This window comes from Salmo salar, chromosome 06, assembly GCF_965601325.2.
Source record: "Salmo salar chromosome 06, fSalSal1, whole genome shotgun sequence".
In the NCBI taxonomy this organism is placed as follows: domain Eukaryota; kingdom Metazoa; phylum Chordata; class Actinopteri; order Salmoniformes; family Salmonidae; genus Salmo; species Salmo salar.
In genome coordinates, this window is record NC_138296.1 from 39,139,935 (window position 1) to 39,167,261 (window position 27,327).

Sequence of the window (27,327 nt, forward strand, 5' to 3'; positions counted from 1 at the left end):
ACTGCACCGCCCACAACCGCAAGGCTCTCCAGAGGGTAGTGCGGTCTGCACAACGCATCACCGGGAGCAAACTACCTGGCCTCCAGGACACCTACAGCACCCGATGTCACAGGAAGGCCAAAAAGATCATCAAGGACAACAACCACCCGAGCCACTGCCTGTTCACCCCGTTACCATCCCTAAGGTGAGGTCAGTACAGGTGCATGAAAGCTGGGACCGAGAGACTGAAAAACAGCTTCTATCTCAAGGCCATCAGACTGTTAAACAGCCATCACTAACACAGAGAGGCTGTTGCCTACATACAGACTTGAAATCATTGGCCACTTTAATAAATGGATCACTAGTCACATTAATAATGCCACTTTAATAATGTTTACATATCTTCCATTACTCATCTCATATGTATACACTGTATTTTATACCATCTATTGCATCTTGCCTATGCTGCTCTGTCATTGCTCATCCATATATTTTTATGTATATATTCTTATTCCATTCCTTTACTTAGATTTGTGTGTATTTGTCACGCCCTTACCTGAGAGAGTCGTTTTTCTCTGTTTGGTTAGGTCAGGGTGTGACATGGGGTGGGCATTCTATGTGTTGTATGTCTATGTTGTTTTTTCTTTATTGGCCGAGTATGGTTTCCAATCAGAGGCAGCTGTCATATAATTGTCTCTGATTGGGAATCATACTTAGGCAGCCTTTTCCTTACCTGTGTTTGTGGGTTATTATTCTTTCTGTGAGTGTTTTGTGTGCACCTCAGTTGTGTCACGGTCATTTCTGTTTATCCTGTTTATTGTTTTTGTTCGGTTTCACTTCTATTAAAGTATGTGGAATTACCAGCACGCTGCGCCTTGGCTGATTTATGACAGGGAATTTGAGGACAGTGATCGTGACAGTATTAGGTAGTTGTTGTGGAATTGTTAGATTACATCTTAGATATTGCTGCACTGTTGGAACTTGAAGCACAAGCATTTCGCTACACTCGCAATAACATTTGCTAACCATGTGTATGTGACCAATGCAATTTGATTTGATGTCCTGTTATTCTGGCTGTACTTTTTGATGTGACTGTAAGTTAGCCTTAGTTGGCTATTTAGCAAGCAAGGAAAAATAACGTTGCCAGCCAGTATGGCAATGGAACATTTAGAACGAACAACTGGGTCATGTCCATAGATACAGAACAAAAAGACTGAACGACTGGGCTGATAGAATGAACGACCAGCTTGGGTAGCAACCCTAGATTTGTGTCGGGGTTATATCTTGCGGAAGGATGAAATAGTATGAATAAATTCATCAAAATAACGTTTTGAATGATAATGTCAATCATTATTTGAATATGTTGGTAACCCGTTGTATAAAAGTGATAATGCCCTCGAAGCCGGTGTTTGGAGGATATATTGGCACGGTTTGCCTAACAACACCTGTGCCAATATATCCTCCAAACACTGGCTTTTCGGGCATTATCACTTAAATAATGCACACTCTAGAATGCCCTTCAAGCCAATCAGAAAGGAGTATTCAACAATGCCATTGTATTAATAATAATATTCATTCAATATATGGTTTTTCATTCCAGGTAGAATCTCAGTCGCTTTAAAAACAAAATAAACAAAAAACGATTTAACAAAACAAATGTAGGGATCTGGTAGTTCTTGGGCGATAGTTTAGTTTAACATAAGATATTACATTAAATAAACACATAAATCAAATTGTCTTCCATAGCTTTAGATGAAAGGCAGTTTGGAAAAGGAAGTATCTTAAGAGGGAACATAGATGGTACAGCCAGGCAGGGAGGTAGAGACATCTAACAGACAGGCCACAGAGCTCTTCATCTGGAACCTAGTCGTCTTCGATAGTCACAGCTCCTCCTCCGTAGATAGACTAGATCGTCCAATACTGAAATGTAGCACCCACCTGGGTGATGCTTCAGCGACTGTAAAAGCGCCAGTAAGACGGTGTTGATCTGGTGTTGCTGCATCATTCAAATCATAATAGCAAGCTAGCTAGACGTGACATAATCAGTCCTGCAACTCCGTGGGTCACCACCAGATAGTACAGTTAATCTATCAACAAGTTATTAAAAACAAAAAAAATATGTACAATCTAAATATACCATAGGGAATATTTAAACAATGCTTTGTGACTGAATGTCTAGAATTATAACAATATTCAAAATTCTAAAAGTTGGCATAACTCTCTAAATGAATGGCTCTGGGCAGAGTTTCCATCTGCATGTCGATGCTCTGCATGTGTGTACCACAACAATCCATCCGGCCTCACACCGCCACGGGGCAGATAGAGAGGCGGTGCTCATGCACGCCAATGAGCGCCACATCCGGGACTGCAACCACTGGGCCACATTAGCATCCTTAACCCCCCATTCACTGTGACCCAGGGGGCACCACTGTGGGGGTCTGGTTGAATGAGGGTTAATGTCGGGTCACAACAATCTTGACACGGTATAGTTATAGCTAGTACTGTACAGTGGGCTTGTTGTGTGGTTGTGGTTGTGTTGTGTTGTGGTCGTAGTGCCTGTCAAAACACCTTTGGGAAATAGACTAGTTGATGTCCGGAAGACGGGATTTTAGCCACTATGCCTCCTATACACACTTAGAAAAAAGGGTTCCAAAAGGGTTCTTCGGCTGTCCCCATAGGATAACCATTTTTGGTTCCAGGTAGAACCCTTTTGTGTTCCACATAGAACCCTCTGTGGAACGGGTTCTACATGGAACCCAAAAGAGTTCTACCTGGAACACAAAAGAGTTCTACCTGGAACCAAAACTGTTCTACCTGGAACCAAATGTGGTTCTCCAAAGGGTTCTCCTATGGGGACAGTCGAAGAACCATTTCAGTTCTAGATAGCACCTTTTTTTTCTAGTGTAGGGGAGGATATTTCACCGCCTCAATAATACAAAGGACAGTGTGGTCACATGTTTTTCTCAGCATGCATCCTTATCTTCACCAGCCCCCACTACGCACAGAGTAGACACATAAATATACAGGTCATTAAGCATTACTCACACATGGTGGTACACATGGTGGTACGCATGGTGGTACGCTTGGTGGTACGCATGGAGGTGCGCATGGTGGTGCGCATGGAGGTGCGCATGGTGTTGCGCATGGTGGTGCGCATGGTGGTGCGCATGGAGGTGCGCATGGTGGTGCGCATGGTGGTACGCATTGTAGTACACATGGAGTCTAGCCTTCCCTGTAGCTCAGTTGGTAGAGCATGGTGTTTGCAACACCAGGGTTGTGGGTTCGATTCCCACGGGGGGCCAGCACAGAAAAAAAAAAAATCTATGAAATGTATGCATTCACTACTGTAAGTCGCTCTGGATAAGAGCGTCTGGTAAATGTAAATGTACACATGATGGTACACATGGTGGTACACATTGTGGTACACATGGACTAATTAGGGTGTAACAGTAGCTCATTCTCTCTTCTTCTCTTGTTTTCTTTATCTCTCTCTCTCCCTCTCTCTGTCTTTCAGATCACAACCACCTGAATAACGCTGCCCTCTCACCCCTGGGTCCAGCGATGGCGCTCTCCCACCCTCACAACAACCTTGGTCTGGGCTTTAACAAGTGCGCCTCCCTCAAGGCTGTGGGTAAGCAACTCACCACTCACTAAAGACATCCTTTCACATGCACTGTCTATCAACAGACCAGTTCACATAGACAGAAATACACTAAAACCTATCCACTCATGCAAACATAAATAATATAGACATATTTTATGCATTTGGATATTTCTACATATGTGCATTTGAGAACTGCCCTCATTATTACGTGAGACACAGTGCCTGTGATACTCCAGTATTGAACAGAGTGTTATGTGTTATATAATGTTAATGTATGTTAATGTATATTATAAACTGCGTAGTTGGTGCCCTATAAGCCTCTAGAGTATTTCACTTATTATTTTCTCATAAATGGAGCAGACAGCCGTATGGTCCTGTGGACACACACATGTGTACGCACAAATATACACACACACACAAATACACACACACACACACACACACACACACACACACACACACACACACACACACACACACACACACACACACACACACACACACACACACACACACACACACACACACAAATGCTTGCTGATTGGCCACAGGTATGACAAAACATTTATTTTACTTTTCTAATTACGTTGGTAACCAGTTTATAATAGCAGTAACGCACCTCAGGGTTTTGTGGTATGTGGCCAATATACCATGGCTAAGGGCTGTATCAGGCACTCTGAGTTGCGTCGTGCCTAAGACCAGCCCTTAGCCATGGTATATTGACCATATACCACACACCCTTGGGCCTTATTGCTTAATTATAACATGCCTACAGTTTGCTTTCGAAAACATGTGTGACTGTGTGAAACATGAGAAAAACATGTGTGACTGTGTGAAAGATGTGAAAACGTGTGACTGTGTGAAACATGAGAAAAACGTGTGTGAGTAATCAAGTAGAGCAGGGCTGCCCAACCCTCTTCCTGGAGATCTACCGTCCTGTGGGTCTTCAGTCCAACCCTCTTCCTGGAGATCTACCGTCCTGTGGGTCTTCAGTCCAACCATCTTCCTGGAGATCTACCGTCCTGTGGGTGTTCAGTCCAACCGTCTTCCTGGAGATCTACCGTCCTGTGGGTGTTCAGTCCAACCCTCTTCCTGGTGATCTACCGTCCTGTGGGTGTTCAGTCCAACCCTCTTCCTGGAGATCTACCGTCCTGTGGGTCTTCAGTCCAACCATCTTCCTGGAGATCTACCGTCCTGTGGGTCTTCAGTCCAACCTACAGGACAGTAGATCTCCAGGAAGAGGGTTGGGCAGCCCTGAAGTAGAGGGTGTATATTGTTTATGAACAACAATGATGTTACTCCCACACATCATCCACTGCCCTCCTCTATGGTGACTAACTCAACACACATACTGATGCTAGTACATATCCCCCAAGACACATGTGGAACACAGACACATGTGGAACACAGACACATGTGGAACTCAGACACATGTGGAACTCAGACACATGTGGAACACAGACACATGTGGAACACAGACACATGTGGAACTCAGACACGTGGAACTCAGACACATGTGGAACTCAGACACATGTGGAACATAGACACATGGTGCAGTAACCCTGCCTGTAGCTCAAGCACAAGCAGTCAGGATAGTGAGTGACATGACTCCCTGTTGAGTGACTGACAGTATAGGTCTGGATGGGTCAGAGCCGTTCCCTTTGGCTGGCCCCATGGCCTCACACACACAAGCACACACTCACACATACTTACTGACCCCAACACACACACACACACACACACACACACACACACACACACGAACATACACACAAACCATACGTGATTGTATCTGATCACTCTGGAAAGACAAGGACAGACTGATGCTTATTAGGAAGGACAGCACGACACATACATGCTTGCACCATGAGATCATTGCATGTCATTAGAACTGCTCACTAGCCCTTCCTATTCTAAAATCACTAATGGCAGGGATGGAGGAGTCCACGTCATTATGCTGCTCACTGAGTAAATCAGTGTGATTGCACCAAAGGAACGTTAATAGAAAAGCCAATAGATTCATATGACGTTGTCATTGATATTTGCAGTAAAATACTTAAATTAACATTTTCATCCGAATGTGATGCAACACTCTTTTTCTCCATACGTGGTCATATTCCTTTCTGTTTGATGAAAGCACATTTTATAATCCCCAACCCTGTCACCAGGAGGACACTAAACAGAATACGGTCCGCTGTTTAATGTAGTCACTTTTAAACTGCATTCATTTTTTAGAGCTACTCTACACACCACACACACACTCTACACACCACACACACTCTACACACCACACACACACTACACACCACACACACTCTACACACCACACACACACTCTACACACCACACACACACTCTACACACACACTCTACACACCACACACACACTCTACACATCACTCACACACTCTACACACCACACACACACTCCACACACACTCACACAGTCTACACACACTCACACACTCTACACACCACACACACTCTACACACCACACACACACTACACACCACACACACTCTACACACCACACACACACTCTACACACCACACACACACTCTACACACACACTCTACACACACACTCTACACACCACACACACACTCTACACATCACTCACACACTCTACACACCACACACACACTCTACACACACTCACACAGTCTACACACACTCACACACTCTACACACCACACCACACACACTCTACACACACTCACGCACTCTACACACTCTACGCACACTCACACAGTCTACACACACTCACACAGTCTACACACCACACACACTCTACACACCACACACACACTCTACACACACTCACACAGTCTACACACACTCACACACTCTACACACCACACCACACACACTCTACACACCACACACACACTCACACACTCTACACACTCTACGCACACTCTACACACACTCACACACTCTACACACCACACACACACTCTACACACCACACACACACTCTACACACACACACACACTCTACACACACTCACAAACACTCTACAAACACTCACACACGCTACACACACTCACACACACACTCTACACACCACACACACACACTCTACACACCACTCTACACACCACACACACACTCTACACACGCTCACACACTCTACACACGCTCACACACTCTACACACACACTCTACACACCACACACACACTCTACACACACTCTACACACCACACACACTCTACACACCACACACACACTCTACACACACTCACACAGTCTACACACACTCACACACTCTACACACCACACCACACACACTCACACACTCTACACACCACACACACACACTCACACACTCTACACACACTCACACACTCTACACACTCTACGCACACTCACACAGTCTACACACACTCACACAGTCTACACACCACACACACTCTACACACCACACACACACTCTACACACACTCACACAGTCTACACACACTCACACACTCTACACACCACACCACACACACTCACACACTCTACACACCACACACACACACTCACACACTCTACACACACTCACACACTCTACACACTCTACGCACACTCTACACACACTCACACACTCTACACACCACACACACACTCACACACTCTACACACCACACACACACACACTCACACACTATACACACCACACACACTCTACACACCACACACACACTCTACACACCACACACACACTCTACACATCACTCACACACTCTACACACCACACAAACACTCTACACACCACACACACACTCTACACACCACACACACACTCTACACACACACTCTACACACACTCTACACAACATACACAGTCTACACACCACACACACACTCTACACACCACACACACACTCTATACACACACACACACACTCTACACACACTCACAAACACTCTACAAACACTCACACACGCTACACACACTCACACACACACTCTACACACCACACACACACACTCTACACACCACACACACTCTACACACCACACACACACTCTACACACACTCACACAGTCTACACACACTCACACACTCTACACCACACACACTCACACACTCTACACACCACACACACACACTCACACACTCTACACACACTCACACACTCTACACACTCTACGCACACTCTACACACACTCACACACTCTATACACCACACACACACTCACACACTCTACACACCACACACACACACTCACACACTATACACACCACACACACTCTACACACCACACACACACTCTACACACCACACACACACTCTACACATCACTCAAACACTCTACACACCACACAAACACTCTACACACCACACACACACTCTACACACCACACACACACTCTACACACACACTCTACACACACACTCTACACATCACTCACACACTCTACACACCACACACACTCTACACACCACACACACACTCTACACACACACTCTACACACACACTCTACACACCACACACACACTCTACACATCACTCACACACTCTACACACCACACACACACTCTACACAACACACACACACTCTACACAACATACACACTCTACACACCACACACACACTCTACACACCACACACACACTCTACACACACACACACTCTACACACACTCACAAACACTCTACAAACACTCACACACGCTACACACACTCACACACACACTCTACACACCACACACACACACTCTACACACCACTCACACACTCTACACACCACTCACACACTCTACACACCACACACACACACTCTACACACGCTCACACACTCTACACACGCTCACACACTCTACACACACACTCTACACACCACACACACACTCTACACACACTCACACACTCACACAGTCTACACACACTCACACACTCTACACACCACACCACACACACTCACACACTCTACACACCACACACACACACACTCACACACTCTACACACACTCACACACTCTACACACTCTACGCACACTCACACAGTCTACACACACTCACACACTCTACACACCACACACACACTCTCTACACACCACACACACACACACTCACACACTCTACACACCACACACACACACTCTACACACCACACACACACTCTACACATCAATCACACACTCTACACACCACACACACACTCTACACACACACTCTACACACCACACACACACTCTACACACCACACACACACACTCTACACACCACACACACTCTACACACCACACACACACGCTACACACCACACACACAATCTACACACCACACACACAATCTACACACACACACTCTACACACACTCACAAACACTCTACAAACACTCACACACGCCTCACACACTCACACACACACTCTACACACACCACACACTCTACACACCACTCACACACTCTACACACCACACACACACTCTACACACGCTCACACACTCTACACACACACGCTACACACCACACACACACTCTACACACACTCACACACTCTACACACCACACACACTCTACACACCACACACACACTCTACACACCACACACACACTCTACACACCACACACACACGCTACACACCACACACACTCTACACACCACACACACACTCTACACACCACACACACACTCTACACACCACACACACACACTCACACACTCTACACACACTCACACACTCTACGCACACTCACACAGTCTACACACACTCACACACTCTACACACCACACACACACTCACACACTCTACACACCACACACACATACTCACACACTCTACACACCACACACACTCTACACACCACACACACACTCTACACACCACACACACACTCTACACACACTCACACACTCACACACTCTGCACACTCACACAGTCTACACACACTCACACACTCACACACTCTACACACACTCACACACTCTACACACACTCACACACTCTACACACCACACACACACACTCTACACAGACTCACACACTCTACACAGACTCACACACTCTACACAGACTCACACACTCTACACACACTCACACACTCTACACACACTCACACTCTCTACACACCACACACTTACTCTACACACACTCACACACTCTACACACACTCACACACTCTACACACCACTCACACACTCTACACACACTCACACACTCTACACACCACATACACACTCTACACACACTCACACACTCTACACACTCTCCACTCCACATACACACTCTACACACACTCACACACTCTACACACTCTACACACAGTCACACACTCACACACTCTACACACAGTCACACACTCAACACACCCTCTACACACACTCACACACTCTACACACCACACACACACACACACACTCATACACTCTACACACACTCACACACTCTACACACCACACACACACTCTACACACCACACACACACTCACACACTCTACACACACTCACACTCTCTACACACCACACACACACTCTACACACACTCACACACACTCTACACACACTCACACACTCTACACACACTCACACACTCTACACACCACTCACACACTCTACACACCACATACACACTCTACACACACTCACACACTCTACACACTCTACACACCACATACACAATCTACACACACTCACACACTCTACACACTCTACACTCCACATACACACTCTACACACACTCTACACACTCTACACACACACTCACACACTCTACACACAGTCACACACTCACACACTCTACACACAGTCACACACTCAGCACACACTCACACACCACACACACACACACACTCATACACTCTACACACACTCACACACTCTACACACCACACACACACTCTACACACCACACACACACTCTACACACCACACACACACTCTACACACACTCACACATAGCTGTAGGTTGTACAGACAATGGCGTGGCTGCTATCCGTGGTGCCAGCCGGGGCATGGGTACTCTGGCACAGCAGGTTGGCATGCCGGCTCATCGGGCCCTTGAGAAGGGCCCACCTCACGGCTCAGTTGCTTTGTATTTACATATCTGCGTCTCATTTGAATCCATTGATCTTAAGAGAGGGGAGTCTCTCTACACCTCTAGGGTATTTCACTCATTATTTTCTCATGAATGGAGCAGACAGCCGTATGGTCTTGCGGACACACACATGTGTACGCACAAATACACACACACGCACACACACACACACACACGCTTGCAGATGGCCGCAAAAGCAGAAAAGCAGGTTGACACATGCGATTCTAAACAATGGTAATGACACATGGAAAGGCATTGGGGTACAGACACACTCACAAGCGCACACACATACACACTCATAAGGGCACACACAGACACACACATAAGGGCACACACAGACACACATAAGGGCACACACAGACACACATAAGGGCACACACAGACACACTCACAAGCACGCACACAGACACACTCATAAGGGCACACACAGACACTCATAAGGGCACACACAGACACACTCATAAGGGCACACACAGCAGCTCATAAGGGCACACACAGACACACAGACACACATAAGGGCACACACAGACACACATAAGGGCACACACATACACACTCATAAGGGCACACACAGACACACTCATAAGGGCACACACAGACACACTCACAAGGGCACACACAGACACACACATAAGGGCACACACAGACACACTCATAAGGGCACACACAGCAGCTCATTTGAGATAAAGGCTTAGCACTCTCATCTCTTCACATGTGATTGTAACCCCCAGCAAACCAATAAACAACACGGCACGTCACCACTCGCTGTGTTGGCAAAGTCATTGAGAGGACAGAGTGTAGTTCAGAGGCTTTGGCTCAGGCGTCAGCCAACTTCTGCCAGGTGTACCAGCAGGTCCTTGGACCAGGATGTAGTTGTAGCCCTGTATCTTAATTAAACACTAACGACCTGAGAATTTCTGCTAGGGCACAAAGGGGTAGTACGAAAAAGTGATGGAGAAGGCGAGAAATAGATGGAGAGGGCAGCAAGGCCTCGTTGCCGGTCCCCCGCCTTCAGTGCATATGCTCTCTCACCGTGCACTTCCTGTGCAGTCGGCCGAGAACGTCAGTGATTCCTCGTGACAAAACGCATGCTGCTGCAACCCCGAGGTCACTTTCGTGCAAATCGTTCTTAGCAAGCATAGTAGTAGTTGGGTAGCATGGGTTTCGAGCATCACTAGTAAGGATAAAGAGTAGTAGTTGGGTAGCATGGGTTTCGAGCATCACTAGTAAGGATAAAGAGTAGTAGTTGGGTAGCATGGGTTTCGAGCATCACTAGTAAGGATAAAGAGTAGTAGTTGGGTAGCATGGGTTTCGAGCATCACTAGTAAGGATAAAGAGTAGTAGTTGGGTAGCATGGGTTTCGAGCATCACTAGTAAGGATAAAGAGAAGTAGTTGGGTAGCATGGGTTTCGAGCATCACTAGTAAGGATAAAGAGCTAAAATGTCAGTCTAGTCTGGTGCAATGTCGTTTGTTGTCATTTTTTTCCATTTGGCTAATTACAACACACCCCTACTTGGCCTCAAAATAGCTGTGGTGTGGGGATCAATGGAAATCTTCAGCATGAATGACTTGGCACCTGCTAGACTGCTATTCTTTAGAGAAGCTGCTGGAATCAAGCTGCTTATCCTTTTAGAATATTTAGAATGTATAAACCCATGCCTGTATACAGTTGCGTTGGCAACATAGCCATTTAATCCTCCCATGACTTGCCAAACGTGGCACATGCCACAACATGAAAGCAGGCCTTTTAAGAGCACTGTCATTATCAGCATAATAGCCGTTTAATGCCTCGCGTTAAAATAATTTCCTGAAATTGCAGTGATTAGGCCATTTAAAGCAGCTTTATACATCTGTAGTTGTTCTCCTTTGGAAGAAGTGAGAACTTTCCTTAACAACACAGAGTAAGTGTTATAATGTTCTGTATTGAAGAACAATTTCCACCTTTTGATCGTTTTTCAAGGTAATGAATGTTTTATGATCTTCAAGAAATCCAGCTTTTCTTCAGACTGGTCTGTGGTTTGATGATATTGAGTTTCAGGAGCAATATACAGGTAACTGCCAAAATAAAGAACCTAATAGGGCTTTGAGCCACCACCCGCTTCCAGAACAGCTTCAATATGCATAGATTCTACAAGTGTCTGGAACTCTATTGGTGGGATGCTACACCATTCTTCCATGAGAAATTCCATCATTTTTTATTTTTTTTTTATTTAAGGGGTGGATCAGCTTAATATTGCGGAAAGATTGTTGCTTCCATCAATGTAATTGTCTGCATCATTTCCAATCCCCCATATATTTTTTTCCATATACATACACATACATATACACATATATACATACACATACCTATATAGTCATACATACTTTAAGAATATACCTTTATTATTCCCTGCAAACCCTACCACCCTTCCCCCAATTGGAGTAAACTAATAAACACTTAGGCTTCTACCTTCAGTTTATACATCTTATAAACATTTTACAGACACAATCTATTTTACAATAGTTATATTTTGTTTGTGTTTAGTCCTTCCTCTATTTCTGATGTCCATCCAGTTTGATTTCTATTTGTAACTGTGCTATTTCACAAAATTTCTGAACCTATATACATTTTACAGACCTCGTTTGTTTTACATTGGTTATCTTGTTATTAGTTCCACCCTTCAGCTCCATTCAACCCCTCCCATATATCTCTCAACACCATCCATTTTGGATTTCTATTTGCCATTGTCACGTCCTGACCAGCAGAGGGAGTAGTTGTGTAGTATTTTGGTCAGGACGTGGCAGAAGAAGTCTGTATGTGTTTTCTAGTATGTCTGTTTCTGTGTTAGTCTTGTGACTCCTGATCAGGAACAGCTGGATATCGTTGTTCCTGATTGGGAGTCATATATTAGGAGTGTGTTTTTCACCTGGGGTTTGTGGGTTGTTGATTTTAGCACTGCTGTATGTAAGTACATAGCCTGTAAAACTGTCGGTTTGTCGTTTTTGTTTTCCGTGTTCATTTTTATTCTAATTAAATAGAAAGATGAGCATTCATATCCCGTCTGCGTTTTGGTCATCCATTCACCACGACAGCCGTTACAGCCATATATTTTTTAACTGTGTTGTGATGCTTCACAAAAGTACTGAACCAATCTATTCTCATAGCTTCTACAGATTGTAAATGTAAAAAAAAATATTTTGCTAAAATAATAATTATATTATTGATTGATTGACTATGGCTTTTCAAATCACCCAGATTTGCTATCTGCAGCGTTAGTTCTAGGCAAATGTTGCAATTATTCAGCCATTCCTGGACCTGTGACCAAAAACGAGCTACATATGGACAATACCAAAATAAATGATCTAATGACTCTGCCTCCTCACAGCAAAATCTGCAGAGCTGGGAAGATTGTATCCCCCATATATTTAACATTCTATTGGTTGCAAGAATTTTGTATAGCAATTTATATGGCACAGCTGTCAGTTTTTCAGTCCTTAAATGACATTGGTATAGGTTTTTAATTTATCACACTTTTCTTTAACCATTTATGATCTTTAATACAAGGCCGACATACAAGTTCCTTACTTTTTTCCCCTTCTACTTGCCTCTAACGTTTTTGTGGTAATGCTGCAATTGGTTGTAATTTGGGGTAGAGCAGATATTTCCCTATGTCTGTGTTAGCTGAATGTGTGACATAACTCCACCAGTCCTATTTATATCATTCACTAAAATGATACCTTTTTTAAACATTTCTTCAAAAAATACGTTTTAGTATATTTGAGTTTAGCCACAATATTTGTTGTATTATTTGTTCTGTCTTATCAGGTGTATTAAACTGAAATTGCAACCAACTTTCTAAGGCTTGTTTAAAAAATAACGATATTTTGGAGATTCATTTCTTTTCAAACAACCGAAAGTGAGCAGGTGTAATCTGAATAAAGGGAAAAAGGCCCTTCTTGAACATAGGATGAGACATTCTTACCAATTTACTAGAGAACCAGTTTGGATTTAAGTATGACTTTTGTATGACTGATGCCTTTAGTGAGAGGTCTAACGCTTTAATATTTAATCATTTCTGCCCTCCAAATTCATATTCGTTATATAAGTAGTGTAACGGGTGTCGTAAGGATTAGAAACGGGAACGTGTATACTCATCTTCTTTATTAAATCAAAAGAAGGAAAAACAAACAAATCACGTATACAAAACAACGAACGGCACTAAACAGTCCTGTCAGGTGCACAGACACAAAACAGGAGACAAGTACCCACATACCCCATAGCACAAACACCCCTATACATAGGACCTTCAATCAGAGGCAACGAGGAACAGCTGCCTCCAATTGAAGGTCAATCAACAAACCCTAAACATAGAAATAGAAAGACTAGACTGAACATAGAAATACACTAACATAGAACATAGACCAAAAACCCCAGAACACTCTAAACAAACACCCCTCTTACATAAGCACATAGACCAACAAACCCCGAGACACTAAATAAACACACCCTGCCACGTCCTGACCAAACTACAATAACAAAAATACCCCTTTACTGATCAGGACGTGACAAATAGGCCCTTTTAATTTTGTCTGGCATGCCGTTCCAAATAAAATGGAATATTTTTTGTTCATATAATTTAAAAAGCAGGTCACTAGGTGTAGGCAAAACCATAAGCAAATAGGTAAACTGTGATATGACTAAAGAGTTAATCAGGGCGATTTTTCCACAAATAGACAGGTATTTTCCTTTCCATGGTAGCAAGATCTTATCTATTTTTTCTAACTTTCTATAAAAATGTATTGGAGTGAGATCATTTCTTTCTTTTGGGATGTGTATACCGAGTATGTCCACATCTCCGTCAGACCATTTAATTGGTAACCTACATGGTAATGTAAAATTTGCATTTTTTTAGTGATCCAATACGTAATATAGTTATCACTTATCATACTATGGTTTTAATCCAGAGAGGATAGCAAAAGTATCTACATCCTCTATGAGGCAGTGGAGAGATTCTAATTGTGGTTTTAAAAGAAAACATGAATCATCAGCGTACAATGACACCTTAGTTTTTAAGCCACGGATTTCTAATCCCTTATTATTATTATTTGATCTAATTTTAATAGCTAACATTTCGATGGCAATAATAAATAGATATGCTGATAGTGGACAACCTTGTTTTACTCCTCTAGATAGTTTAAAACTTTCTGAGATATAGCCATTATTTACTATTTTACACCTAGGGTTACTATACACAATTTTAACCCATTTTATAAGAGATTCCACAAAATTGAAATTATCTAGGCATTCATTTATAAACTCCAGTCATACTTTATCAAAAGCCTTTTCAAAATCATCTATGAAAACCAGGCCTGGTGTCCCCGATATTTCATAATATTCTATTGTTTCCAGTACTTGTCTTATTTTATCTCCAATGTATCGTCCATGTAAAAAACCTGTCTGATTAGGATGAATAATATCTGACAATACTTTTTTAATTCTATGCTCCAAGCATTTTGCTAGGATTTTTGCATCACAACACTGAAGTGCAAGAGGTCTCCAATGTCTTTATGGACTGGATCTTTATATTTACCATTTGGGTCCTGTTTCAGTAATAATGATATCAGACCTTCTTGTTGCGTGTCTGATAATCTACCATTTATATAGGAGTGGTTAAAACATGCTAATAATGGTCCTCTGAGTATATTAAAAAAAGTTTTGTATACTTCCACTGGTATGCCATCCAGCCCTGGAGTTTTCCCAGCCTTAAAGGCCCCAATTGCATCAAGAAGTTCCTCCTCTGTAATTTGGCCTTCACATGAGTCTTTCTGTACAGATGTTAATTTTACATTATTATTATTATTAGGAAAAAATCCATACAATTAGTTTCAGTTAGTGGAGATGGAGGAGACTGAAACAAAAGCATATTCTTAATGTACTTTACTTTCTCTTTCAAAATATCATTCAGTGAATCATGTGTGACTCCATCATTTGTAACAAGTTTCAATACATTTTGTTTGGTAGCATTTCTATATTGAAGATTGAAAAATAATTTGGTGCATTTTTCCCCATATTCCATCCAGTTCGCTTTATTTTTTATAATATATTACACAGGTTCTTTCTTGAATAAGTTCCTCCATTTCTTTTTGTTTTTGAAATTTTGTCATTTGGTGTTTTGTTGATGGTGGTGGAAAATGCTGACTCAGGCGCCGCTCCAGAATCTCCCCTAAGTGTGCAATTGGGTTGAGATCTGGTGACTGAGACACACACACACACAAACACAGGCCGTGTCCGAATACTCATACTTGCGTCCGAAATAGTAGGCCGTTTGAGTATTTGAAAAAATCTGTTTTATAGTATCTCAAAGTGCATCAAAAGCAAAAAACAATAAGCAATACATCATCATGAGTAGTCTATCTATAGCTGGCTAGATCAACCAATGGAGGCCAAGTCTTTGAGTGCATGCATCCTCCAAAGATGGAGAGTGAGGGCTACAGGCAATGCTTTCCGGTTCATATGTGAAGCCGTAACTGATGGTGCATTGAAGACAACAGGGAACTCCCCCAAAAATTATTGGTCCGACTGGGAAAAATCGTTTTGAATGGTCAGCCAACTCGGAATTACAAGTAAGAAACTCGGGTGTCATCCTAGAGCTCTGACTTCTCCAACCTGAAGATCACAAAGTCATGATTTTTCCCAGTGTGAGCTAATTTTGTTTCCAAACTCCCAGTTGTCTTGAACGTACCAAAAGTAATATGTTTCGGCCATGGCAAACTTAATTTTTACTATACAGTATGTGCTAAATAGTATGTAGTGCAATTAGTACACAACCTTCCCGCAATAAGTTGGGTGAATTTTGGCCCATTCCTCCTGATAGAGCTGGTGTAACTGAGTCAGGTTTGTAGGCCTCCTTGCTCGCACACGCTTTTTCAGTTCTACCCACAAATTTTCTATAGGATTGAGGTCAGTGGTTTCTTCTTTGCTGAGCGGCCTTTCAGGTTATGCCGATATAGGACTCGTTTTACTGTGAATATAGATACTTTTCTACCGGTTTCCTCCAGCATCTTCACAAGGTCCTTTGCTGTTGTTCTGGGATTGATTTGCACTTTCCACACTAAAGTACGTTCATCTCTAGGAGACAGAACACGTCTCCTTCCTGAGAGGTATACTAATTGAGTGTATGTAAACTTCTGACCCACTGGGAATGTGATGAGTGAAATTAAAGCTGAAATAAATCATTCTCTACTATTACTCTGACATTTCACATTCTTAAAATAAAGTGGTGATCCTAACTGACCTAAGACAGGGAATATTTACAGGATTAAATGTCAGGAATTTTGAAAATGTTTAGTTTAAATGTATTTGGCTAAGGTGTATGTAAACTTCCGACTTCAACTCTAGATACTTTTGTACCTGTTTCCTCCAGCATCTTCACAAGGGCCTTTGCTGTTGTTACGGGATTGATTTGCACTTTTCGCACCAAAGTACGTTCATCTCTAGGAGACAGAGCGCGTCTCCTTCCTGAGCGGTATGACGGCTGCGTGGTCCCAGGGTGTTTACACTTGCGTACTATTGTTTGTACAGATGAACGTGGTACCTTCAGGGGTTTGGAAATTGCTCCCAAGGATGAACCAGACTTGTGGAGGTCTACAATTTTTTTTCTGAGGTATTGGCTGATTTCTTTTGATTTTCCCATGATGTCAAGCAAAGAGGCACTGAGTTTGAAGGTAGGCCTTGAAATACATCCACAGGTACACCTCCAATTGACTCAAATGATGTCAATTAGCCTATCAGAAGCTTCTAAAGCCATGACATCATTTTCTGGAATTTTCCAAGCTGTTTAAAGGCACAGTCAACTTAGTGTATGTAAACTTCTGACCCACTGGAATTGCGATACAGTGAATTATGAGTGAAATAATCTGTCTGTAAACAATTGTTGGAGAAATTACTTGTGTCATGCACATAGTAGATGTCCTAACCATCTTGCCAAAACTATAGTTTGTTAACAAGAAATTTGTGGAGTTGTTGAAAAATGTTAATGACTCCAACCTAAGTGTATGTAAACATCCGACTTCAACTGTACACACACGCGTACACACACACACACACACACACACACACACACACACACACACACACACACACACACACACACACACACACCGAGGGGGAGGGGGGAAAGAAACAACAACAACCAGGATCATTTTTCTCCAACAAAATAGGGGAAGAAAAACCAAAATGACACAACAGTGAGGCGAACAAGGTTGTTAGTGTCTGAGGGCTGAGGGGTTGGCCGCTGTGACCTCACGAAGCAGCACTCAGGGCTCCCTCACTAATACGACACGACACTCTAAACCAGCTCTATTTTTACTCCCCTCAAATCTCCAGCTCATCCGCCAGTTGCTGTTGCTTTTTTTTCTTCTTTGTTTTCATTCAACGTTAACGTTACGGAGCTTCAGGCTTTTTAACCCCCCTCTCACACACACACTCATACACAGACACACACACACAGAACCAAGCCCCTGTGGGTGTAAGCCGCTGTACACTCTGTGCAGCTCTACCTCCATGTCATTGTAGGTTTACCTGACAGGTTGGCTGGTTTAGGGATGATGGTGTAAAGCTACTGGTTCCTTTCATGGTATATAATACACAGCCAACGGCACAGGGATTAACACAGGGGGAGAGGTGTCTCACCTTATTCTTCCCTTGGCAGCAGAAAAGGGACACAATGTCTTGTATAACTTGCCTAAATGTGTACATTTAATTAAAACAGAGAGGTTGGGCAAGGTTCAAAGCTATTGAAGTGATATGAGTGGGGTAACTCAGTGCATTTTATTAATCTGTGCTCTTCTATTCCAGCATATTTTACAGCCACACTATGATGGAGTCTATTACACTGCTATTACAATGTGTACAATGTAATTACCTGGAATCACACTTGTCTTTACAGCATGATAAAGTAGGGAGGAGATGCTTGTGCAGCAGGTCCTTACAGATTTTCATTGTTGTTGTTTTGTTTGTTTTAACTTGGTTTAGGGGTTTGGCCACTGGATAACAGAGCTCTTACTGTATCTGAACAAAGGAGGACATTGTTGAGGTCTCTGGGGGTACCAGGTAGATATTCTGACCCATATAACTCATTGTGGACCCACAGGTTGAGTGGATACCATGTCAAAGGAAAAGATTAAAGGTATTTGTAAGGTATTTTGACTTCTATACCACTCACCGCATTCTTCTCCCCCCCCCCCCCCCCCCCCCCACCTTTGTCTCCTCCACTTTCTCGCAGCAGATACGGCAGCAAGAGACTACTACAAGGGCTACCCGATGGTGGACTACTCCCGCCATCACTCCTCACCCCCCACCTTCCAGCCCATCGCCTTTCACAAGGACAAGCCCTTCCTGCCCCCTCCAGACATCCACGCCCCACTGGCCATAACCATCAACACCGCCCAGCTCCCCAAGCCCAAGATCTCCAAGACTAACACCCACCCGCTTGCCTCCAGCTCAGCCTTCAAAGTCTGGGACCCCAGTAAGGGCCATGTCCAGCATCCAACAGCCTCCCACATCGGGCAGGCACAGCAGCAGCATCCGCAGCATCCGCAGCATCCTCAGCATCAGCAGCATCCACAACATCAACAACATCAACAACATCAACAGCAGTTACATCAACAGCAGTTACATCAACAGCAGTTACATCAACAGCCCAACAGCCGCCGGCAGGCCTACTCCAACAAGCGGCAGTTCAGCATTGAGACGCTCCCGGAACTCTTCTCCCAGCCCCTGGGCTATGGACAGTCGCCCCACATGCACCCCAAAAACAAGGGGCTGCCCACCAACAGCAAGACAGAGGTCACAGTCTGAGCATGAACGTTTGGAGAACAGGAGAGCAAGAAAAGAGTCTATAGGACTGGGAGTAAGGCCTGGGAGCGAGAGCTTTTTGTACGAATCAACGTCGTGTTGATGGCTGGGGGGGATGAACAGGGACAGGCAATCTTCTTTTGCTATTTTAATTGCAGGTTTTCTTTGTTATTGATAATGTAACACCCAAAACGGAAGGTAACGATCACGAAGTGACTTGCTATCTCTAGACCTGGATCCTTTAAATTCCCTCTCTGTCCCAGCGTCCTCCCTGTTTTGTTTTGGTCAATCTCCTCTTTGCTCCCCCTGGCACCACTACTTTACAAATCCGTACCCCCCCACACACTTACACACTCTCCTACTGTTTGCAGCCTGTCAGAGTGGTACACATGGGTAAAGCACCTCCAGGACCCTGAACAACAGCAGTGACAATGCCATTGTCTTGTCAGCTCCCATCACCCTCCATCCAGAACAGAGTGAGATATCATTCTGGCAAATTTGTACCAGCGAGAGAGAGGGAGAGGAAGAGAGAGAAACAGCGGGAAAGGAGGTGCTTGTTTATTCATCCTGAATGTAAGGGATGAGGAACTAAGCCGGACAGAGGTTTGGTGCGGCAAGCACCTCCTGTTCGTCACCTGCTGGAGAAGAGCCCTGAAGCGTCAGACCCCCTGGTCGTTAAAACTGGGGAATCTCACACAGTGGTTGTGTCTGGAGACTCCCTAGGGATCATCAGCGTCCACGTCTCTCAGCATTGTGTTATTTGTTGTCTTAATCGGTGACGCATGCATCGGAGAGGGCAAACAGCACAGGTATCAGCAAGGTCACCACAGTCGTGTTAAATGGAACTGTCTGTGTTAGTGAAGCTTCAGCAGAGGCCAGACGCAAATCGCAAGGGACAATAGGCGCCTGCAAGAGGGCAGGACAGGTCACCGTGTCTGTCCTGGGTAATATGGTGCCAAAGGCAATGCAAGGATGGGAAGTGTGGGAAGTTGTAGTTGTGAAGTAAAGGTCATTGCTTTTTTATTTTATCTTAGCTTTGGCTTGCTGTTGAAGAATCTATCCAAACATGAATGCACGAAGGTCAGGAAGGAAGGAAAATCATACACAAGAGTATTTTATTAAAGAATGTCTTCCAGACTGGCAGCAATTCATGTGATGCATGCATATATTATTGTAATATTAAAATAGGCTTTAATATGATAATTTTGTTGAATGCAGGTGTATGGTTCATCTATATGTATAATGAGTCACTTTAAATGCAGCTGGGTTGAAGCTAGTGGCTAAACATAGACATTACAGTAAGTCTTTCCAAACCACAAGGATTATTTCCAATAGTCAAGCTACTGGAGAACAAGCAACTCCTCTTGGCTTGTTATCATTTTATACTTGACCGCAAGGTACAATATTTGCATGGAAATCTGATACGTCTAAGTTCACACAAGCGCCGTCCTTCACCGTACGTTTCAGTGAACTCTCCTGCAATTTAGCCCAAGCCTCAAGCTTAATTTATTATCATAAGTAAACAGGTTACGCCGCAGTGCATACCTACGCCCAGCGTATTCCAGACAGGTGGAACCGTATCAACGGATGGCAGCCAGTCAGTCGTGTTTACTCGAGTCATTCACCATTTGCTGCTACTGTAGCTCCTCCCCACCAACCAGCTTCCAGCCTGTTCCTGAGCTCCACCAGACCCCCTTTCCTCGGCTCTCCCTTTCCCCAGTGGGCTTGACTTATGGTGGGAGCCTCCAGCATCCAACCCCTGCATGGTCTTCCAAGCTGTTCCCAGCCAGGGGACACCATGCCTCCTCACAGGGGGTGCAGCCATAACTAATGATACCCAATCCCCAGCATGGCAGGCCCTCACACACTCTCACACGCTAGGCATGCATGGAGTGGAGCAGGGCTTTCACACTGTTAAATGATTTGGAGATTCATTCGGCTGCTATTGTCGAGCCATTCTGTGTTATGGACAGACACCAAGTGGTTTCACTGTAGCCTATGCAGCAGCATGATATGGAATATAGGACATTTTAATTGATTTAAACTACGTGCAGCCGATGGAGTCATTCATGTTGGAATTGGCTGTTGGAGACAATTACGGGTCAATGCTTGTTACATTTCATATGGGATTTGAATTATCCGTCCACGGTTCATACTTCAGGATTTCTAAAGCTGTTATGTGATCTACATAAGACCCACTTGGAGTTGTTGTTGTTTTTATGATATGGTTGAATAAAAAGTAAATCAGAAATGGAAAAGTGTTGGGATATGCACAGTACAAATGTGCATCATGCACATCTGCACTCATAGCTACCGTATGTAACATGCACGGTCAACATTTAGCTTTCTCCAACTTAACAGCCCAGCCATATAAAGTATTCTATGGACTCTCTCCTTTATCATTCAGGATGCATTACTGGTTGTGAACAAGCAATGTATGTGTGCAAGTAACAAGCAATATGTTCTGTCTGCAAAGCAATAAGTACCCATCTATCTGCAAACCCTCTCTGGTGTCTGACTTTGGACCATTCCGGAGTCCTTTAAATGTGGGGAGCTGAGGTGGAAGCAGAGCTGCATGGACCCAGATTTTTTGTTGTTGTTGCAATCTCAGGCTCTTCTGAAAGATATTTAGGACTATTTTCTCAGAAACCAGACCACTGAGCTTTTCACAGAGCTTATTTGTATTCGCTCTTCTCTCTCCTCCTGCGCTACTCCGGCAGAGGAAGTTGCATTAGCGAATCAGAACTCTGTCCACTCAGAAAAAAAGCTTGATTAGCTCTCCATGACCTTTTACTATTGGATGGATACAAATGTTATTTTACAGACACAATTCCAGCAAGGCCATACTTAAGAAAACACAAACCTACAAGCAGTTATCAGGGCTGGCCTGCAAGAGTGGACACCTCTGAAACCCCATCTGAGCTCTACAGGCTGCAGGCACTAGGATAGTGTTGCTAATGCTAGCTGAACGATACTGACGTTGTGACACATGGATCCTTCAGGCTCCAGGGAGTCTCCATGAGGAGGGTGAGCCTCTGTGAGGCCTCAAGGACAAACACAGCCTGGGGCCAAGCTGACAGCTAGCGAGGCACCAGGATGTCGCCAGGCTAACGCCTTGGCTTGCCTCCTATAGTAGAACGAAGTACTGTAATTGGCTGAGATTTCACCTTAATATCCCTCTTCTTCCCATCCTAGTGCTGAGCGAATGTTGACCCGCAGGTATATCTGACTCATGGGAGACAAACACTGCTGACTGTTCGAAACAGTGACACCCTCCTTGAGTATCATTTACCCGGTGAAGGGCCTTTTTGGCCCACAGGTATGCCAGAGTCTTTTTGCCGCAGGCCTCCGTACAGTGAATCCTACACCAATACTGTCACAGTGAGCCCGCTGGTTTTGGATTGCCTCAGACTGTGTTGGACAGTCGAAAGTGAATTAAAGCTGTCAAAGGCTTACTGGCCCAAAGTTTTGCCTCAGTTTCTCAACACTGGACGATGTAAATAATACACCACAGCAGGACAGAGGAGCCATGTATATCTCACAGTCGCCCATTCTGTGGTTGTAGGTGCTGGACCAAAATAATTCTTATCATGAAGAATTAAGTACACGTAACTGATAGCACACAGCGGGAATGTCAGACTGTGGACCATCAGCTTAGTGTGCATACTCAATCTCTACTGATTACACTGTATATACGGCACCCTAAAAGAGCTGAATGACTGTTCTTTGTAAAACTTCCTTAAACGCAACTATTCTACAACAGGTTATCTGAATGCAACCTGGTAGACATACTTGGGTTTCATCCTTAGCAATATATTGTGTATGATTTTTTTGTACTGTATTCGGATTTGAAGTTCTTTCAAAAAAGTAGCGTTTGATTGATGAGAGATGAAGTGCTTTCAGATTCGAAACTGGCCACGCACTCCTTCCCAACAGAAAATGTCCTGTGTTTGAAGCTTGTGCTTTTTCGGATACTATGTATGGTACATACACTCATGTATTCATGTGAAAAATGCATTGTATTCAAGTGCTTTGGCAACACATTAGTTAACGAATGACGATTGAAGATTTGTGATTCCTGTGCAGCTTATATCTGCAAATCATGTGGTTCCATACTTTTGGTAGTAGACTACCTTTGATTGCTATGTATTTGTGTATATATATTGTACCACTTGTCTGCTGTAAAAATTGTTAAATACTTGTTTTATATAAGGGCTTTTTATAGACTTAAACAAGAAAAACACATCTTTCTCTCATTTTGCGTTGAGTGGAGCGCTACCAGTGTTTGGGTCACCCAGATTGCGGTGTCCAAATTAATTTGTTCTGACATCTCCGATTTGGCTGAATCCGTTTCTCTGGGTTGTTAGCTGGCAGAAGCGTTTTAGACCCCTTGAGTATGTGAAGTTATCTGACAACATGCGAGGCTAAGGAGGGGAGGCCTACTCCTCGTTCTATCAGCTAAAAGTCCCCCCTTCCCACTACTCCACTCTGTAAAGCAGGGCAAATACTGGTACTCTTTTTAATCTTAACCTTACGAGGGGGCCCAGTATCAGCAAGATTTCTTTACCAATAAGCCACCATACCAACCTCTTCCCCAGCACCATGAAACAGTATCAGTGGGTGCGTAAACCCTTAAGACAAGATACCATAGGGAGGATTTTAATTGACGTCCTTAACCAAGCATCTATCAAGTACCTTTGCAATACCTATAGACTTGGTAAATAAAATAGCCCAATTATAAATGTAAAATGGGATTGTTTTAAATGAAATTGTCATCTAATTTGATTTATATTCAAGGTCCATGGCTTTTAAATGAATCCGAAAATTGGTTTGGACACCTCTTAATATGCCCAGGCTGTCTAGATAGAACGGAGATACAAGGTAATTAAGGTGCTGGAACATTGCATGTTTTGACCAGAAATTATATTAATTTAGCTGACGGGCCTGTACTAATTATACTGCCCTGACATCTAAAAATAATCCTTGTTGTTGCAGGTGTTCTTATGTTCTCTGTTTACATGTGGTTTTGATTATGCAGTTCTTTATTCATAGTTAAAGGCCATGAGAAATGGAGCTAAAAATGTATATTTAATGTCTAGACAAATGTGTAGGCCTACATGATGTGAATAAATGTGTACACACAAACACACATGCACTCAGTACAGTACACACTGACACAGTAAATACAATTCCAGAAGAACAGGCAAGACAAATGAAAAGCATATTTTGTGTTCATTTGGAGGCTATCATCCATATTGTATAAGGAAGACAGGCACTGTCAACAGAAAAAAAAAATGTTGAAGTCCAACCCTTTGGTCTGGGCATGTTCTCCATGAGTTCAGCATTTATCTGGGCATCCCTTTCTCCTAGTGCCCTGCATTTGTTTTGTTCTGCCACCCCATCCCCACGGTGACCTAGGCCAGCTGTCACTGATGTTTGACTTCATTTATATGTCTCCAGGGTCTGGACTGACTCCATCAGAGAGAGCAAAGAGCCAAACGCCACAAACCACATCCCTCTCTCACATCCTCCCACTCCAGTAATGGACAACCTGAGGCAATGTCCTGAATTAGGAATGTTAAATGTTCAGGTTAAAAAGACTGAAATACATAGCAGCACACTCCTACTATAGAGCGTTAATATAACTACACTAAAGGTTTACAGGATGTTGTATTTGGGCAGCAGATCAGTTGATAGGATTGTTCCAATGAGCTCCTTCCACAAAGACAGAGGGACATTGATATGAGGGAAATTAAAAATCCCTCCCACCCCACCTTTACGCTTCAGTTCTATGCAGATTCAATCGGTCTCATAAAGACACACTCATAGCATCAACAGGGTCCTTTCATTCCCTAGCTGTTTACTTACATTTTAAAAGAGGTTATCATTGATGATGACGACAATGATGAAGATTGTTTCCATTTTTACAGCACTAATTACAATAATATTTGAGGAAGAGTCAAGGTCAAAGTTATTGCCTGGCTTTTTAACCATCTCTTTTTAGAGGAAACCTTACTAAGTGTTCTTTGTATGAACTTGATAAAAAATGTAAATGGTCAGAGAAACCTTGTGTCTTGGCATGTTTGTGTGAGTGTCTGTCAGACAGGGAGTAAAAAAAGAGAGAAAAGGCTTTCTTATAGTTATTCCTAAACCAATACTGTGGTATAGTCCAAACGGTAGATAGTACATTTCTGCTTCCTGCTCTCAATAAGTTTTACTAGCAGCTGACATGGTGTAGACCAACCTGGTCTCGGAGCAGTTCATATTATTCTGTATGTTAATCCGAGACACTCCATTTAGTATATCATACAATACATTTCGTATGGTATTCATTTGTGGATGTCCATCATCCATTTCATATGAAATGTTACGAATTACAATGTTCCAAATTTGCAAAACGTACAATATGTTACGAATTTGCAAAACGTATGATATGTTACGGATTCCAATTTGTTGTGGCTAATGTTAGCTAGCTAGCTAGCTAAAGTTCGCTAGACTAGGGGTTCAAATCAAATCTGATTTGTTACATGCGCCGAATACAACACGTATAGACCTTACAGTGAAATGCTTACTTACAAACCAACAATGCAGTTAAGAAAAATAAGTTAAGTAAAAAATAGGTAAGTAAAAACATACTAAATAAAAGTAACAAATAATTAAAGAGCAGCAGTAAAATAACAATAGCGAGGCTATATACAGAGGGTAACGGTAGAGAGTCAATGTGCGGGGACACCGGTTAGTCAGGGTAATTGAGGTAATATGTACATGTAGGTAAAGTGACTATGCATAGATAGTAAACAGAGAATAGCAGCAGCGTAAGGGGGGGGGGGTTTAAGGTTAGAAGTTAGGTTAAAGTTAGGGGAAGGGTTAG

The 27,327-nt window shown here is 43.3% G+C and overlaps 1 protein-coding gene across 2 annotated transcripts in view; it reads left to right on the forward strand.

The window, feature by feature from the left end:
* The window catches only part of LOC106607173 (protein shisa-9), a 92,477-nt gene extending 65,956 nt beyond the window's left edge, over window positions 1–26,521 (forward strand). The window contains exons 3-5 of one of the 2 annotated variants that reach the window (XM_014203830.3): window positions 3,494–3,610; window positions 19,635–19,712; window positions 19,885–26,521. In XM_014203830.3, the coding sequence (XP_014059305.1) occupies window positions 3,494–3,610; window positions 19,635–19,712; window positions 19,885–20,459 (770 nt within the window). In that variant the 3' untranslated portion in view covers window positions 20,460–26,521. The remainder of the gene's footprint in view (window positions 1–3,493; window positions 3,611–19,634; window positions 19,713–19,884) is intronic. The other variant, XM_014203831.3, reaches the window with a different exon arrangement.
* Window positions 26,522–27,327: the final 806 nt, after the last annotated feature.